The sequence below is a fragment of the Ovis canadensis genome, chromosome 9, assembly GCF_042477335.2.
Source record: "Ovis canadensis isolate MfBH-ARS-UI-01 breed Bighorn chromosome 9, ARS-UI_OviCan_v2, whole genome shotgun sequence".
Taxonomy (NCBI): Eukaryota; Metazoa; Chordata; class Mammalia; order Artiodactyla; family Bovidae; genus Ovis; species Ovis canadensis.
The window spans coordinates 39453186-39471178 of record NC_091253.1 but is presented as its reverse complement, the minus strand read 5'-3'; the positions used below and the strand labels follow the sequence as shown (position 1 = coordinate 39471178).

The window sequence follows — 17993 nt, the reverse complement described above, 5'->3', positions numbered from 1 at the left end:
GGCGAGGTTCCCTTCTGTAGGCTCCAGGAAGTGAAGTTGCTCAGTTGTGTCCGACTCTTTGCGAGTCCATGGACTGTAGCCCCCCAGGCTTCTCTGTCCATGGGATTTTCCCGGCAAGAGTACTGGAGTGGGTTGCCATTTCCTTCCCCAGGAGATCTTCCCGACCCAGGGATCGAACTCAGGTCTCCCGCACTATAGGCTTTCCGACTGAGCCGCCAGGGAAGTCCGTAGGCTCCAGGGGTGGATGCTTAATCCTTGCCTTTTCCAGGTTATAGACTGATCTCGTTCCTTGGCTCTGCTGTTAAGCCGCTTCAGTCATGTCTGACTCTGTGCGATCCCATAGACGGCAGCCCACCAGGCTCCGCCGTCCCTGGGATTCTCCAGGCAAGAACACCGGAGTGGGTTGCCATTTCCTTCTCCAATGCATGAAAGAGAAAAGTGAAAGTGAAGTCGCTCAGTCGTGTCCAACTCTTAGCGACCCCATGGACTGCAGCCTACCAGGCTCCTTCGTCCATGGGATTTTCCAGGCAAGAGTACTGGAGTGGGGTGCCATTGCCTTCTCCGATTCCTTGGCTCTCAGGGACCATTATTCTGCCCACCATAGTAGCCTTATGCTTTCCATTTTAAAATAAACTATTAGTGTAAGATATGATTTTTTAATGGAAAGGTGTGATAATTTCACTAATTTTATGAATGCTGAAGTTTTTCTTTGAGAGAATTTGAGATATATTTATGTTTAACTTACTAAATTTATGTTATTAATTAACTTGGGAATGTTTTGCTTATTAGGATTGAAGCTTCTGTGAGCAGGTATTTGAAGTGCTTACTTTTTTAAAAAAAGCAAATGCATTAGAGTTACAACTGCAGTTTAAAAACATTTAAAAGAATTTTTATCATTTGTCAAAGGGACTTGTTTAGTCTGTTCAATGTGAGTTTCTCAAAGAATAATAAAAGGCCCTCTTATTTCATATGAAAATTTACTAGATTTATATTTACTTGAATGTAAACTTTAATGAACACTAGGTCTCCACATTTGTTACTTTTTCAACTACCATTAATTGTAACCAAGATGCTAGAAATAGGTCTATGCACATAAACTCAGGCTGATACTTATTCTAGTCCAGGGTAAGTCTATGGTCTTAAGTGAGACTTTCAGAAGCATTTTGTGAATGTATGTTTGGATTTATTCATTCATTTGGCCCAGGCACTATGCTGGGTACAAGTAAGATTACAGTATAACAGAAAATATAGTGTTAGTCAGAGTCCTGTCAGACTCTTTGTGACCCAATGGACTGTGGCCCTCCAGGCTCCCTTGTCCATGGACTTCTCCAGGCAAAAATACTGGAGTGGATTGCCATTCCCTTCTCCAGGGGATATTCCTGACCCAAAGGTCAAATCCGTGTCTCCTGCATTGCAGGTGAATTCTTTACCATTTGAACCACCAGGAAAGCCAAAAAAGTGATACCAGAAGATGAGATTTACTCAGTTGGAGAAAGCTGCAGCTAGGAAATGGCCCTAAGGAGCAATGGATAATTATCAGACAGAGGGGCTGGGAAGAGCATTGTAGGAAGGTAGAAAGGCCTGAAAGAAGACTGCATGGCATGTGTAGGGAATGGTGAGATTTTGTGATCCTGTTGGGAGTTTTAAAAAAGTTCTCATTATTCTCAGGTGACTTTTATGTCAATTTCTGATGGAGAGTCAGTGTCAGGATCAGGGCATGTTCCAGAGTAAATGTGTTGAGTAAATCAGTCACCCCTGAGATAGTCACCGGAGCAATCACACATAAGTAACTGGGAACACAGTGCAATTCCTAGCCTGATTCTCTTGTTGCTCAGGGAATCATAACTGCTAACATTTATTGAACTCATATTATGTGCCCAGCTCCAGGCACCTTATAAGCATTAGCTCACTTAACCCTCATAGCCATAAGAAATAGATTTATTATCAACAGAGTTGAGGAAATTGACACAGAGAAGGGTTAAGTGACGAAAGCACACTGCATGTGAGTGCCAGGACCGTGATGTAAACCGTGCACAGGCTGTTCCCCCTTTCTGGAATGCTTGTGCCCCCATCTTCTGAAGCCAGCTCTTATCTTTCAACACCACTTCCTCAGATGGCCCATTTCCGCCCCACACCTTGTTATTCTGCACCTGAGTCTCTTGCTTTTTTCCCTTCATAGCACTTATTACAAATTAAATTTGTCCCCTACTTATTTTTTTGTCCCCTACTTGGACTGCAAGGAGATCAAACCAGTCAATCCTAAAGGAAATCAACCCTGAATATTCATTGGAAGGACTGATGCTGAAGCTGAAGCTCCAATACTCTGGCCACCTGATGTGAAGAACTGACTCACTGGAAAAGACCCTGATGCTGAGAAGGATTGAGGGCAGGAGGCAAAGGGGACGACAGAAGATGAGACGGTTGGATGGCATCACTGACTTCAATGGACATGGTTTGAGCAAGCTCAAGGAGATGGTGAGGGCCAGGGAAGCTTGGTGTGCTGTGGTCCATGGGGTTACATGGAGTTGGACATGACTGAGCTACTGAACAACAACTTGTGTTTTTCTTTCCCACTAGAATCTAAATTCCATTAAGATACAGACTCCATCTGTCTTGTTCACCATCTTATCCCCAGTGCCTTGCACAGAGTCTATCGTGGAGTAGCTGCTCAATAGATGTCTGTTGATGAGTAAATTAACACTGACTTTAAAGTTCATTATTCCCTAAGCATTCTATTTTATGAACAGTAAGTAGGAATATCCCATTTAAGCATAATACTGTATTTCTGATTCAAGTTGGTACTCAGCAGCAAGCTTAGTTTTCTGTGTATTCCTAGAAAAATTTACAACAATGTTAAGTTTCTGAGAGAAGGAATATAAGCCTCACTCAGCAAAAGGTAAACAAACTCAGTTTGAAAAAAAACCCAACTTGAATTGACATGCACCAAAAATGCACCAGTGTGTGTTGTTGGAAAAACATTTATTGCAATTCAGTGTCAAAAAATTTTTACAAAAATATGCCACCGTCTGGTACAAACAACTATAAAAAAATCAGTTCGTCATGCAAGAAGAGAGTGCAAATAATTTATACAGAAGGACTCAGTTCACACAATATTAAATAAACATCTCTGCATGTAATTGGTCTAACCTTATACTTTTTGTTAAAATGTTCAATCCCCTATAGCATTTTCCATTAAAAAAAGTACTTGAAAGCTCCTAAGCTTAGGATATGGACTTTCACACACACCTCCTCTAGCCAGGATGATTGGCAGTATCGGCAGAATAAAGATGGTGCCAAGTGTTCTCAAGTGCAGAGCACAGCTTGGCGCCTTCTGTTTAATAGCCTTGTATATCATTAATTAAATAAACATTTCTATACTCAAAGACAGAAAAAGTCATGTTCAAACTCCGGAAGTAATGTTGCAGCAGATGGAGTTTCAAGCCGTTCAGTGTTTTGAAGCAGCCATCCATTTTTGGCCAAATGGAGCAGGGCCTGAATTTTGAGAGATCTCTCAGAAAACTTTGTTTGCTGAGTTCAAGGATACTTTGAAAAACGTCTGGCAGACAAAGTCATGAATATCCTGGTCCCTTGCTCCTTGCCGCCTCATGGACTAATCCCCCTTTGCTTGTGAGGTTTAGCAGAGAGTGACCTTCCATTGGTAGAAGCTCATTGGGTCTCACAGCAGGTACCAGAGGACCAGGAGATGGAGGGATGGGGTAAATGAACCTCTTAGTCTAAGAAGAGAGGAAACACCTGCTTGGTTACCATCAGAATCTCAGTTTCTAGAAAGCAATCCAGGTGCTCAGCAGTCATCTGTCTCAGGGGCTACCTTTACAATTAAAATCTGAGTACCTAGGGAAAAATGAATTTGTCAACGTAGGCTGGTAACTTTACGGCAAGCAGGTTGTACTCACTAGTATGCCGTACCCACAGCAGAGTCAGAGTTCTATAAAAATGTTAAGAGGCTCCTTAACTTCTCCAGGAAGAATCAGGGACTTCAAATGTTTTTTAAAAGTTAACAGCCAGACACCTAACACTGGACCACCAATGCGGAAGTCTTGAGAGGACTCAGCTCTCGTGTCACATGTGTCCAGCCACAACAAAAGGTGCTGGGGTACGGGGCACAAAGTCAAGGCTCACAAAGTCCCAAGTTTATACTCAGGACCACTGCTGAGTACCAGCTGGGTTGAGGCATGTCTCCCAAATATTCTGGACCCACTACCTCACCTGGAAAGGCAGAAGGCATGCCAGACTCCATCATCACTAACCTTCCTCCCAGCACTAAAGTCTACGAGAGGAGTTTCCTTCCTCTGGAAAACCACGAGACGACTCCTTAACAAAACAGAGAAGAAAGCGTCTACAGAAAACGTGGAGTTGAAAGGAATTACGATCTTGTTTGTTGAAGACATCAAGGGCCCAAGCTATATCAAAGAGCCCCATCTCTGCATTTGCCTAGAGGTTCGGGAGTTTCTGAGGTCTGTTTAAACACTAATAGGATTTTAGGCCAGCATCCAGTCAGAGGGATGGTTCACAGACTCTGAGAGTTGGAAACAGATTAAAACAAAAAAAACACAAAAAAACAACAGATGTCAACATGGAAAATGATGATAGAGTTTAGTTTAAAAAATTCACACATAAAATTACAGTTAAAAAAATTCACACATAAAATAGTGTTTGCATAGCAAGATGTAATTGCCCTACAGCCTGGCAGAAATATATAAACTCAGGTGCATATTTTATGATAAACATTGTATTGAACACTAAGCATGATATACTGTTGAAATGACTGAACTTCTTGCAAATCACACACTTGTTTAGACAAGTCAGATTCCAAGCCCCTTCTCTTTTCCCACATAAAAACAATGGACACAAGGAGCCTCTGTTAATTGCAAGCTCCCAAACAGTTTTTGGAGAGAGAACTGTGGCAATAGGTAACCACACTTGTCACCTTCCTTCATCATTGCCAAGTAAAGCTCGTTCTCCTGTTGACAGTTTTGCAGTGTAAATCCAGCCTACCTAAAATATCTCCTCTGATCTACTTCAACATAAAATGGATCATGGCTAAACAGAGGTCATCTCACAACTGACCCTTTTCATCTCAAAACTGGAGATGTTTTCACATTGTAGTTTCTGCTGCCATCCTCCCACATGACTGGTCCATCTGCTAAAAGTAACAGTGTTGAGTCATAACGTGATCTACTTTAAAATGTATGGATCTTGCTATAAATTGAGTCCCATGTAAGCTTCACATATTCTCCTTTCCTCAAACACTGTGCCTTCTTCTCAAGAAACTCTAGGGTTGTTGTTCAGAAATGTTTGCATAGAAACAAATCATTACACTCGCGTGGATCAGCTTCTACTGTCCTGGACAAAAACTCTTTCCTTCTCTGGAAGTCCAGATTACTCTCATATTCGACATCAGTTTTGAATCCTCTTTTCCAGAGTTGCGGTGGGGATAGGTAGGTACAGCAAAGACAGGAGAGCATTCTATCTTTTCCAGCACTTTCCGCTGTCATGTCGCTTCTGGCTTTTTAGGCCAGCAGCTCTGAGACAGAGATTCTTTGTTTTTTGTTTTTTAGGTCAGGTTGTCCTGGGAGGGTTGGCCAAAAGAAATTCTATAGACAATCAGTGCCCAGGGAACAAGCATTTTCTTTTAAACTTTTGGGTTTTACGTATATGAGAGGCTCTGGCCACACTTCAGAGGTACTCCGTGTCACCAGCAGAGATGCTGATACTGCTGTGCTCTTTGTCTCCCCGCCACCCCCCCGCCCTTGCACAAACCACAGCATCAAAGACACCCCACTTCTGTTCCTTCCCCTCTCCCTCGCCACCTGCCATTTCCTTCCTTATTCTCCTCTTCCAAAGAAAGGGAATCACAAGTATTGGTTTCTTTTTTCTTTTTCCTTAAAAATTTTCCTTGACTCTGCCCACACCACCTCCAGTGATGTCAAAGGAGATGGGGAGAGTTTGGAGTCATGATCTGGGTAAACATTTCAGAAAACTGTAAGTCTGTCCCTTGTGGTAGGGTCGTTTTGCGTAGGTGTTCTTGCTGCCTGGGGCCTGCGGTGTGGTCTTGAGCACCTCAGACAGTCCGAGTGACACTGGTTCCCTAGTTTCGTGCCGACAGTCAAAGTAGGCGACATTTCTGGAACTGTGACCCTGAAGGTGCTGAGGAGTCTCGGTTTACTCCATCAGCACGAAGGCGCTGAGAACAAGTTGGGGAGAAGATGTGAAAGGCCACGAACGCCCCAAATTGCCAGAGTCAAAGGTTCCAGAGCCCTCACCGCAACAACAATCTCAGCTCTACTCACATCTTTAAGGAGGCTGAGACCTTGGAGAGAACCTGCCTGAATTAGGGCAGGATGAGCCTTTGATTTCATAGTCTGGACCTGCATTCTTCATGCGACCTTGACTGGCGTGGCCGGGATCCTGTGAGGTGTCACAGTGGTTTGTGACCCTCCAAAGCTCAACCTTAACCAACATGATCTTATTCTTTAATATCTACTTTCCCTCAAAATTGAAATACAGTTTACCTTTTTCTTCTTAGGGGGGATGATGATGAAAAAAAGATATTGAGGAACCCATAGGCACACACCTTGTATAGTGAGGAACCTCAACTAGTGGTCAAGCTCTTTTCCAGATACTGGTACTTGGGTTGTGCTTTGAGAGAAGGGCACGAAGGGGCCCCTCGTCACTAGCTGGTCCCTTGGCTTGTTTCTGTACATTCTTAACCATCTATCCCCATTTCAGGTCACCCCCAAATAAATCCCTAAAAATGCACTGTTGCTCAACATAGATGTGGACCGAGTTCCTATTTCTGCTTCACTCATTGGCCAAGATCATGGAGGGTGCCCACTTTACATACAAAAAAAAAAAAAAAGCAAATACAATTGCAAATATATATACACTGTTGTAGAAAAGCAAAGTTCTATAAAAGGTAAAAAACAAAAACATTCCCCACTCCCCCCCAGGAATATTGACTGCTTAAGTCCTGAGATTTCCTTCTTCCACGTATAACTACCTGTTGGTATTTGTCTAGCAGGTTCCCCTGGGGTTGAACTCAAAGTACCCCCATCCACTCCCTGTCTGGCTAGAACACCAGGCTTTATCAACCTCGTAAGAAGCCCTAGCTCAGGTTGACTAAATTTTGGTGCTGGATGTAAAGAAAACTCATCACCCATCAAGAAGAACAGCAGCTGATATGTAAAACCTGTTCTACAAGTCTTTATCAGGCCTCTGGCTCCAAACAGTCCCCAGAGACAGGCTTATCCATCAAGATACCCTAGGAAGCCGAGACAAGCCAAGAGGTTAAACAGGAATAAGAAAATCTTCACAGCTATTGGGTGACTCATTCCATCTTTCCTGCAGCAGGATTTCCTCTGGGACTGCTTTTAATTGGCCTTATGTTGCACGAAATAAGCTACAGCGTGAAAGGGAAAAAGGCATACGTGCTTTGGGGTTTGTTCTCAAAGAGAAGAAACCTCAAAGAGTGTCCCATTCATCTAAAAGGGAAGCCTGAAGCATGAGGAAGGATGCCTCCAATCTCTCTTCCCGTTTCACTTTTGATGAAGACATAAAAAAGACAGAGACCGTCTACTGGGCTGTGCGGTTTGTCAGAGCGAGCGCTGCAGCTTTCCGAGGTAGACTATTGTGCGGTGTCTTCGGAAGATAAGGCCCTATCTATACCCATGTGGGTTTAAGATGAATGGCGCTCCCATTGCCTTTGCCAAACAAACCCCAAATCAAAACCCAAAGCCCAGGGGTTTCTCACATGTAGTTTTTCTTCTTTTTTTTTTTCCCCAACAAATTTTCACATTGTAAACAAAGAGCGTTCTATTTTGTATTCGAGTTTTGCCCTCTCTTCCACAACTCTACGGAACTATCCAGGAGTTGCAATGAACTTCAAGAGGATTCCATTTTCACCGATGAAATAGAATTCCTGCCTTATAGTCTTGCTGGCAAATTGTTAGGAAAAAAAGTTTATTTACAGGATTTCTGTTTTCCATACCAATTCTAATGAGAAGTCCATATGCTTAAACTTCCAGCCAGCAGCTGTATCTCTCCTCTCCAGTGTCCCTTATCTCAGAAGTTTTGAGCCAATGTTTAACATGTACACTATTTACAAATGAAGTGTCCAAACTCTGGATTCCCAACCATCCTTTCATTAGGGGAACCCTTCTGAAGTGCTGTCATGTGCTCGGATTCAGAACTTGAACAAGTTGATAAAGTCCTGGGGTGAAAGTGAAATGGAACAGCTCTCTGGGTTATTGGCTGTGCACGGGTGATCGGTGCCCTGGAAAGGAACATCAAGGTTAGGTGGGCATTCTCCACAGCATCCCATTGGCTTGTGGTATCCTAAGGAATTGCTGCTGCCGCTGTTCAGTCACTCAGTTGTGTCTGACTCTTCCGTGACCCCGTGGACTATAGCCTATCAGGCTCCTTTTGTCCATAGGATTCTCCAGGCAAGAATACAGGAGTGGGTTGCCATTTCCTTCTCCAGGGGATCTTCCTGACCCAGGGATTGAACTCATGTCTCATGCATTGGCAGGTGGATTCTCTACCACTGAGTCGCCAGGGAAGTCCTATCCTAAGGCACTGCCCAACCTTAAAACAACATTCCTCTCTCAAGAACACCCTGTGTTATGCAAAAACTACAGAATGGGGGGTGGTGTGTGTGTGTGTGTGTGTGTGTTACCTTCACCTTCACCTGGGAGCTACAATAGTGAAAGAGCAGGAAAGCATTTGGCAACTCCATGTGGGCGTCACGGGCTCTTACGGGTTGGGCTTGGGGGTGTGTGGCCACCACCTCTGAGACACATACCTTCCAGGAAAGAATGTGGCAGTGTCTGCAGAGCTGAAGGGTGTCTCCATACTGCTCTTTCCGTGGGTAGCATCGCACAAGTTTAAAATACATCTTCTTCCAATCCAGCTGTCCTTTGTCGGACAAGATTAATCGCTTGCGGATCTAAGTATCAAACACATAAAAGTTGTTCTGAAAAGTTCTGCTCCTGCCCCCTTTCCCCACCTTTTTCATCTATACCCTGATGATAGCCAGGGAAAGAGTAGCAGAGAGATAAAGATGTCACTTCTGATCTCTACCCAGTGAAAGAAACAATAGCTTTTAACCAGTCTTAAAAGAAACAGGTGGCTGGTGACACCTTCTGGTGTTGAAAGTTTAGGTGATCTCCATAAACAACTTCAATCTTTTCTCTGCTACAGACTTGAGTGATTATTTCCAGGGAGATGCGGTGACTGTTTGGCACAGTGGCTCTATTTTATATCTAAATATTACTGGCTTCGTGAACAGACCCTGTTGAACTCACACTTCTATATAAAGAAGTTGGGGGAAAAAAATCTGAGCCAGTGTACGGAGGGGAAAAAGGCCTTGAGCTGGTATCTGAAGACCCAAATTCAAATCCAAGGCCATTTCCCTCACCTGGAGAGCATGCCACTAATTTGGATATGTCATTTAGCCACTTGTGGCTTCAGTCCCTCCGTCTGTTTAAAACGGGCATAATATGCTCAGTCGCTCAGTCATGTCCAACTCGCTGCAGCCCCATGGACTTGCAGCCTGCCAGGCTCCTCTGTCTGTGGGATTTCCCAGGTGAGAATACTGGAGTGGGGTTGCCATTTCCAACTCCAGGGCTACCTTTCCCTGCGTTATCAGCATAAAATGAAATAACATCAGGAAAATCCTTTAGCTGTAAAATGTCATAAAAATGTAAGTTACTTTGTTATAGAAAAGAAGGGCAATTGCCAATTTATGAATTGTTTTCAGAGCAAGCTGTAAAATAGGAATGGGTTAAAAATATGTTTTTTTTTTTTCCTTCTTGAATCATATAAAAGAAATCTCACAAGTATTATTTAGAAACTCCTCGGACTGCTTTCTAGTCAAACTAGGGAGCCCCTCAGGGTGGGTTTGAAAAAGATGCCAAGGAAGCTTGGCAGGGTGGTGGGCGGAGTGGGAGAGAAGGAGGGAACGGCCGCTGGGCCACACCGACCTGCCGCTCGGAGAAGTGGTACTGGCAGAGCTTCTTCCATAAGAGCCGGTCCTCGCTGAGCACGTGCAGGTCAGGGGCCACCTGGCCCAGGCTGACCAGGTCTCGCCCGTCGCTCAGCCTTTGCATGATATTCAGTTGTAAGCACAAAGGCAGGTCTGTGAAGGTGAGGCCCCTGAGGGCAGGCTGCGGGGAGAAGGACGGTGTTAAGTTGTAGAGCAGGCACCAGGCAACACCCTCCAAGGATGCAGCTGTCCCCTTGCCCTCCAGCCTCAAGCTGGTTTATTGATCAGAGCAGCCATTCTCCCTGCCCTGAGTACAACACAGGACCCATGGCCGAGATGCACGGAGAACCGCCTGGAGCAGCTCCGGCCAATGGTGCCAGAGAAATTTTCCTAAGTTGCACAAAACTTTATGCTTAAAAAAATAAAAGGAAATGTAGTTGACATACATATCCTGTTAGTTTCAGGTGTACTACAGAGTGATTTGATATTTGCATATGTTATGAAATGATCATCCAGTAAGTCTAGTAACCGTGCGTCCCCATATAAAGCTATTGCAATATGATTGACCATATTCCTTATATGGTATATTACAGCCCCAGTGGCTCATTTGTTTTATAACTGGAGGCTTGTACCTCTTAATTTCCTTCACTGATTTACACTTTTACTGTGAAGTGCTAAGTTGCTTCAGTTGTATCTACCTCTTTGCAACTCTAAGGACTGTAGCTCACCAGGCTCTTCTGTCCATGAGATTCTCAAGGCAAGAATACTGGAGTGGGTTGCCATACCCTTCTCCAGGGATGGAACCTGAATCTCTAATATCTCCTGCATTGGCAGCCGGGTTCATTACCACTAGCACTGCCTGGAAAGATTCTCCTAATAGCAAGAGTTGGATTCCTGTGCTTTTCTCAATTACAATTGTCCTGAAGGACTCACTGCCCCAGTAGCGCACCCCTCAGCCTCAGATCTCACGGCCTGCCTCCTTGTGACCACCGATCCCCCAAAACAGGCTTTCTCACTGGCCCCCAAACACTGCACACAAGGCTGTCGCTCTGTCCAGGCCTCTGCTCGTCTACAAGTGACTCTTCTCAGATCAAGTTTAAACCCATGCATGCCAAGTCGCTTCAGTCATGTCCAATTCTTTGCAACCCTATAGACTGTAGCCCACTGTCCAGAGGAGCCCACGTAGGCTCCTCTGTCCATGGGGATTCTCTAGGCAAGAATACTGGAGTAGGTTGCCATGCCCTCCTCCTTCAGGGGATCTTCCCGACCCAGGGATCAAACCTGTGTCTCTGAAGTCCACCTTCATTGGCAGTTGTTTTTTTTTTTTAAACCAGTAGCCCACCTGGGAAGCCCCTGTTCAAACTCACCTCCTCTGAAAACTGCTTTTGTGTCTCCCTCAAGTCTTAGGCACTGCATCTTCCTAGAATTCCTATGATCTCTTTCAGATACCATTGTCTTTTTTGGCTGCACCAAAGGGCATGCAGGATCTTAGTTTCCTGACCAGGGATGGAACCCAAGTCCCCTACACGGGGTATGTGGAGTCTTAACCACTGGAACACCAAGGAAATCCCTTCTTTCAGAACCCATCTCTAAAAGAAAGCTTAATGGAACATTCCTGCTAGGATATAAGCTCCACAGAGGTAGAAATTTTTGTGTTCTTTCATTGCTATGTCTAGAAGAGTCTAGAAGTGTGCTAGCTTATAGTAGGCACTCAATAAATATTTGTGGAATGATGAAAATAAAATAAATAGGTAAAAACAACCACAACAGAAAGACTCTGTACTTGTGTGTGTGTGTGTGTGTGTGTGTGTGTGTGTGTATACATGTATGCAACTTTGGGAAGGGCTGGTCAAGAATCTTTTAGTCTAAAGATCCATCTGTTCAGGAATCTCTATTGAACCTTAGGCTCCATGGAACATTTTAAAAACTACTGATCTGTGGAGAACATATTGGCAATTAATCGTGAGCTTCTCCAGACGCTTTTTCTATTATATCCTTGCATTTATATTTAAGCCCTTTATTGTTTAAATTTGGATGAGCTTATGTTAGCCTATCCAGACCTAGATCCTTGAAGCCAAGGTCTAAGCTTGTAACGCTTGCAGATCTAGCATAAAAACCCTCTTCTGGCACTGGAGTTGCTGCAAGGGCGAGAGACCCAGAAACGTAAGCAAATCATTGGAGAACAAAGGTTAAATGCCACCAAGCAGACAAGCACCAAGTGCTATGGGAACTATCTGTCCAGAAGGTACTCAGTAGTACTGGTTGCTATTTCTTGAACAGCAACTAGCTTCTGCCATCTGGATAAGAAGTCAGCACAAATCGCTCGAGACCAAGACTGTGGTTCTTTGTCCTTCCCATGCTAGTCCTGCATGAGCTCTTGAACTTGAAATAGTGACATTTTTAGCTCAGTGTTCTATCACCTCTGGAGGTCACAAGAGGAAAAAACACACACACACAAACAGGATGAAGAAACTTTCCTTAGCTCAGAGGAAAATATCCTGGGAATGGGTATTCAGTTCCCTCCTTAAAATTTTAGCTAACTAAACGCTGTATGAGGCATGTCAAGGCTGGAACACATAGGATTCCAGGGGAACACACAGAGGCAGCAATCTCCCCCCACTCCCTCGCCCTGCAGTCTTTGCAAAGCAGGACAGGCGTGTAGAGGGAAGGTCGGCAGTCACAGGGTGCCTCGGGATGCTGGATGATGGAGAAGAACAGGAGGTGGCGTGGGAGGACCGTGGGTTGGAGAAGCAGCAGATCGAGATCCCATGGGAAATCTGGGTCTCAATTTCTGTGTCTGGTAAAGGAACTGCCTGCAATGCAGGAGACACAGGTTCAGTCCCTGGGTGGGGAAGATCCCCTGGAGAAGAGAATAGCAACCCACTCCGTGGCCTAGAGAATTCCATGGACAGAGGAGCCTGGCAGGCTACAGTCCATGGAATTGCAAAGGGTCAGACACGACTGAGCGACTAACACTTCCTTTCATACTTCCTTTGTGTCCAAAATGAGCAGGCTTAGAAGTCTCTGAGGACCCCCTCCAGCTCCAACCATCTCATACTTGGAGTAGCATCCGCCTCCTAACCTGTCAGAAGTGTCTCTGACTTGACAATTTATACTGTTCAGGCTGATGGGCTGAACTTTCAATTGTTTGCAGAACTCAGGACTTTGCTGGACTGTAGAAGGTCCTAGACCCATTTGTCATTTATCATCTGCGGCTGATCATATGAGCCAATAAAACTGCCATGAGATTTTCTTTTTGTTTCCAGCACTTCAAAGCATCTACTTTTTTGGTTAAAACTCCCAGGCCAATTATTACATGAACTCCTATTAAAGTCCACTTGGCAAATTCACTCTCAAATTTTCAAACCTGAACTTTTCCAAAATCCTTGCCCAGACCCCATGCTGAGCCTTTACTCCTGATAAATGATTAACTGCTTGCGTACCTTCTTCTATTTGAATATAAACATATTAAAGAAAAAGAAGTCACTCTTGCTCCCCCTATCAAGTGTTTGGCTAAAAATCCTTTTATATTCACCCTGCCCCTCTATGCTTCCAAACTCTGCCTTGCTCACAGCACACTGTGATTCTGTGTGATTTCCCCCCCTGCCCCAAGCCAGTTCTCTTCATTTTTCTCCCTTTTATTATTTATTATATTAATTATTTTGCCAATAAAAATTGGCTCCATAGAATGAGATAGGAAATTCTGAAAGAAAACAAGATCATGTGCTGGGGAGATACTGATAGAACTTTGGCAAACAGAAAACAATGACTGTAAATGTCACCTTAACATTTTCATGTAATAAATTACATTCTTCTCTTTGGTCCAAACTGTTAAAGAGTTTTAAAATACAGTCCACACTGAAGTAATTAAGTCCCTTGGGCTTCCCTGGTGGCTCAGATGGTAAAGAATCTGCCTGCAACGCAGGAGACCCGGGTTTGATCCCTGGGTCAGGAAGAGCCTCTGGAGAAGGGAATGGCAACCCACTCCATTATTCTTGCCTGGGAACTTCATGAACAGAGGAGGCTGGTGGGTTACAGTCCTTGGGGCCACAGAGTCGGACACAACTGAGAGACTTTTTTTTCTGCCCATCCCCACTTTCTCTCTCTCTGTCCATTTTTCTTTCCTCTGGAGACGTGGGCATTTCTGTGAAAAGCACTTCAGAGCTCCATGGGTTCCCAGCACTGCTATCAAAATAATGTAGCTCAGAGCCGTGGAGGGTTAGGAAGGAGGGCCTGAGGGAGCAGAGACTGATGGGTATCTTAAGCCTCTGCAGACAGGCCTGGATTCAGCCCACATCTTACTGGTGGGGAGGCCCCGGCCAGATTATTCTTAACCACTCAGTCTGATTTTTCTCATGAGACAATGCCTGGAAGTACTGAGCACAGCGGCCAGTTAATATTAATTTTATAATGACCCCTCCTTACAATTAGTCACTAGATGAGTTAATTAATACATTAGAGGACTTTGAAGAGTGCCACAGAGTGAGCCCCTCAAAACAATAATAATAGCTGATGCATTTACAATACTACATGTCAGGCTCTGCTCTATTAACTTATTAAATCTCATACCAGGGCTATGAGATAGGCATGACCGCTCCTATTTCCCAAATGAGGAAAGTGAGGCACAGAGATGTTGAATACTCAGCCCCAGATCTTGCAGTTGGTAAGTCTTCATCCTCATCTGTAATATAGGGCAGTATTTTGCAACTGTATTCCTCTGAACACTGAGCAAGTTCTTTAGGTAAGTGTAGGGAGGAGAGTTGCGTTCAGTCATTCATTCATTCAACTAATGTCTACTGACTGCCATCTGCTTTGGTCCAAGGACAGGAAACAGAGCAGGGAGCTAGATGGTACTCTCCTTTCTTTGTGGATTTTATAAGCCAGTGGATGAATATACGTATCAGATAATTTCAGTTCATCATAGCGGCTCTGAGGACAGTAAGATGACAGAGGCTTCAACAGATTGGTTGGTCAGAAGCAGCAGCTATCTTCAAAGCCCCAAGGTAGGACCAAGCTGAGAATAGCTTGGCCTGGCTGGGGTGCCATGAGCAGAGGGGAGACTGAGATGAATTTCAGGGTCTGACCCATCCTGTGTGAGATTTCATTGGATTTAAAAGGTTTGCAAAAAGCTGAATCACTGAATACATAGTTGGAAGAAAGCTGGATTGAAAAAATTTTGGAAACCACTGATGCTAAAAAGCTTTGCCATTTTAGGAATAAGAAGCTCAGGGTTCTGACCTCAGCTCTGGCCTGACTGCTGTGTTACTTGGGAAAGTCACTGGGCTTCTCTGATCCCTCCTCGGTCCTCACTCCATGCAGGGTAATAGCAACTACAGTGGGTCCCAAGAGAGTCTGTAGATCAACTAAGGAGGGCTTTGGGGACAGTAGACGCATGAAAAAGGGCAGATGTGGCCAAGGGAGGGGGTGGCTCCTGTGAGGGAAACAGAGAGAACAGAGGCAAGTTCCGGGCAAGTGGGACCATCTAAACGGGTGCTCCAAGTTATTGGAGGGAAGATGCCCTTGAGACTAATGGGATTTGCTCATTTATATCATTGATTAGGTATCACTGGTATCTATGTAGTGTGTGTGTGTGTTCATTGATTAGGTATCACTGGTATCTACGTAGTGTGTGTGTGTGTGTGTGGGTGTGGGTGTGTAGTGTAGCCTACGTAATTCTAAGGAAGTCATAGAACTCTGAGGTTTCTAATTATTCCTTCTGTTTCTGAGCTAAAAAAAAAACCCAAGACACAGAGAGGTTATTAACTGTAAAGTCAAGGACACTGCATTTTGCAAGCTTCATATAGTAAAACACTTAAAAGAGGTCAAAGAAGTTTTTTTTTATGTTTCATTCTCAAGAGACGAGGCAGACCCTAACTTTATCAGCCTGGGTCCCGGAACCACTTAAAACAGCCGTGGTGAGTGATTAGATAAGTCAGCCAAGTGCTACGTGAGCAGCCTAAGTGTGTCTGTCCATTAGGGAGCCTTGAGAGATTACACCAACATCTTTCTCACATTTTTCGTGTGTCTTGGTCCTTCTGCTCACTCGCAAGAGGACAAGAGCAAGGGGGCCAGCTTATGTTTTAAAAGACAGAAGAAACTACTGGTAGCAGTTTAGCTGGAAATGTGGTGGGGGGTTTGATTTATTTGTTTGCCTTGAGTGAGACTTGCCCATCTCTTTCCCCACCTGTATGCTTACAGTCTTTACTCAAAGGCTTCCTTTCCTTCTAGTTAATAACTGGAACTAGAGTTTTAAAAGGCTGGTACCACCAGCTCTCCAAGCCACCGCCATCATAGCTCCTTTGTATTCCAGGCAGCATCTTAAAGCTATAAACGAACTTGTACTTGAAGAGGAAACGGGCAGAAATCTCCAGATCCCACTGAAGATTTCAGTGGTATAGCCAACATCTGATCCAAAGGTCAAGTGTCCAGTTTTTCCCACCTTTCCATTGGTTGTCATCCTCTGTGTGCTTTGATCCTGCTCTGCCAAGTTCTTCCCACCCTCCCTTTATCAGAAAGTCCCCAGCCCACCCTCGGCACCCAAGACACAGGACGCGAGCAGAGCCGTCTAGACTCTTCCATCACCAGAGCGGGTTTAAAGTCCTGGTGAGGCTGCCCAGCATCTCGGCAGAGGAACTGACTGCAGGGGGGTTGTTCCTGTTGGGAAGAAGCCGGGGGGTCCCTGCTCACCCTGGTGATTTGGATGTTGTTCAGCTGCTGCTGCCAGTGCAGGATCGTCTCCATCCGATACACCCACATGTTGATGTTCCCCACCAGCACAGACTTGCCGACTCTTTGGACCAGGGTACATAAGGATGTGTACAGGGTCTGCAGGAGCTCTCTGATTAGTCTAATGTTTTGCTGGTCTTCAAGGACTTGAGTGGGGGGAGAAAAACAGTAGGAAGAGTTTGTGAGACTAGAACACTCCATAATTTTACAAGTGGTCCTTTCTTCTGCTCTATTGTGCTTGTGTTACCCGGGTACACCCACGGGGGATATGGTCTTTTCTCACTGGTGTTTATCCTACACTTGGCTAAGCGTCTGCACCCGAGGGTATGGGGTAGAGTTTCCATTATCTAGGTCCCTCTTTGTTCTCTCCGTTTTCTAAGACTGTTTCTCTTTTCACTGGTCCCACCAGCACCATGGGCTTACCTGATCTGAAAGCAGGGTCTCTTGCCCAGCAGTGATGTGTCTTTCTGATGATCAGTGGTAGAAGCATGGGTCTAGGGGTCAGGAACTTGGATTCCCATCCAGTCTGGCTGCCTCTTTGTGTGACTGTGGATAAACCACTCTTTCTTTCATGTATACAATGAGTCAGTTGAGCCAGAGACATCAGGTTTTTTCTAGCTCAGAGAGTCTGTGAATCTATCCTGCCTTGCACCCTGCTCACTTTTCTAGCAACGTGGAATCTAGAGGTTTGGTAGCCAAGGCTGGGACATGTGCCTCCACTGAGAAGCCTGAGAGGCAGACAGCAGGACAAATGGATGATTCCAGTACAAGGACAGGATGGTGATCATCTCACCCTTTGTCATGCGCACGAACGGCCCTCCTTTCTCAACTGGAATCTGGCACCCATGAAATGCATCTGGAGTCATTCATTTCCATCCACTCACTATTCCCTTAAATCCAGTGACATGTCCACTGCATTGGAAAAATCCATCTGTCTGGCCCCAGGCCTATAAAAAGGGGTGAGAGAGTGGGAAAGAGCTCACCTTTCAGTACCACTTTTTCCAAAATGTTCATGAAGTTCTTCTGGGCAATGCCACTCAGGGATGTGAGCTGTGACTTCGCTATCAGTTCCAACAGCTGTGGATAAAAATAGAAGTTGCCAGGCTTAGACTACAGAGATATTTTTCTCCTCTAATCTTCACTTTTGAGTCATGTGACACATAGATACGGATTGACGGGGAGAGATAAATGGCAGACAGGGCCACAATGCAATAAAAAGCAGATGCTCTGAGTGAAAGACAAATGGGGGTAATCCAAAACCTCA

General features: G+C 44.7%; 1 protein-coding gene and 1 long non-coding RNA gene across 3 annotated transcripts in view; one reads left to right on the top strand and one right to left on the bottom strand.

Moving 5' to 3' along the window:
* Positions 1-2426: 2426 nt before the first annotated feature.
* LOC138445725 (uncharacterized) lies at positions 2427-2698 on the top strand. The gene is made up of 2 exons (XR_011258981.1): positions 2427-2475; positions 2578-2698. It is a non-coding gene; the product is annotated as an uncharacterized lncRNA (long non-coding RNA).
* Positions 2699-2962: 264 nt separating this feature from the next.
* The window catches only part of FBXO32 (F-box protein 32), a 37590-nt gene continuing 22559 nt past the window's right edge, over positions 2963-17993 (bottom strand). Inside the window, exons 5-9 of one of the 2 annotated variants that reach the window (XM_069599935.1) lie at positions 17713-17806; positions 16691-16875; positions 10002-10184; positions 8822-8965; positions 2963-8293 (exon numbers count right to left, since the gene is read on the bottom strand). In XM_069599935.1, the coding sequence (XP_069456036.1) occupies positions 8204-8293; positions 8822-8965; positions 10002-10184; positions 16691-16875; positions 17713-17806 (696 nt within the window). In that variant the 3' untranslated portion in view covers positions 2963-8203. The remainder of the gene's footprint in view (positions 8294-8821; positions 8966-10001; positions 10185-16690; positions 16876-17712; positions 17807-17993) is intronic. The other variant, XM_069599937.1, reaches the window with a different exon arrangement.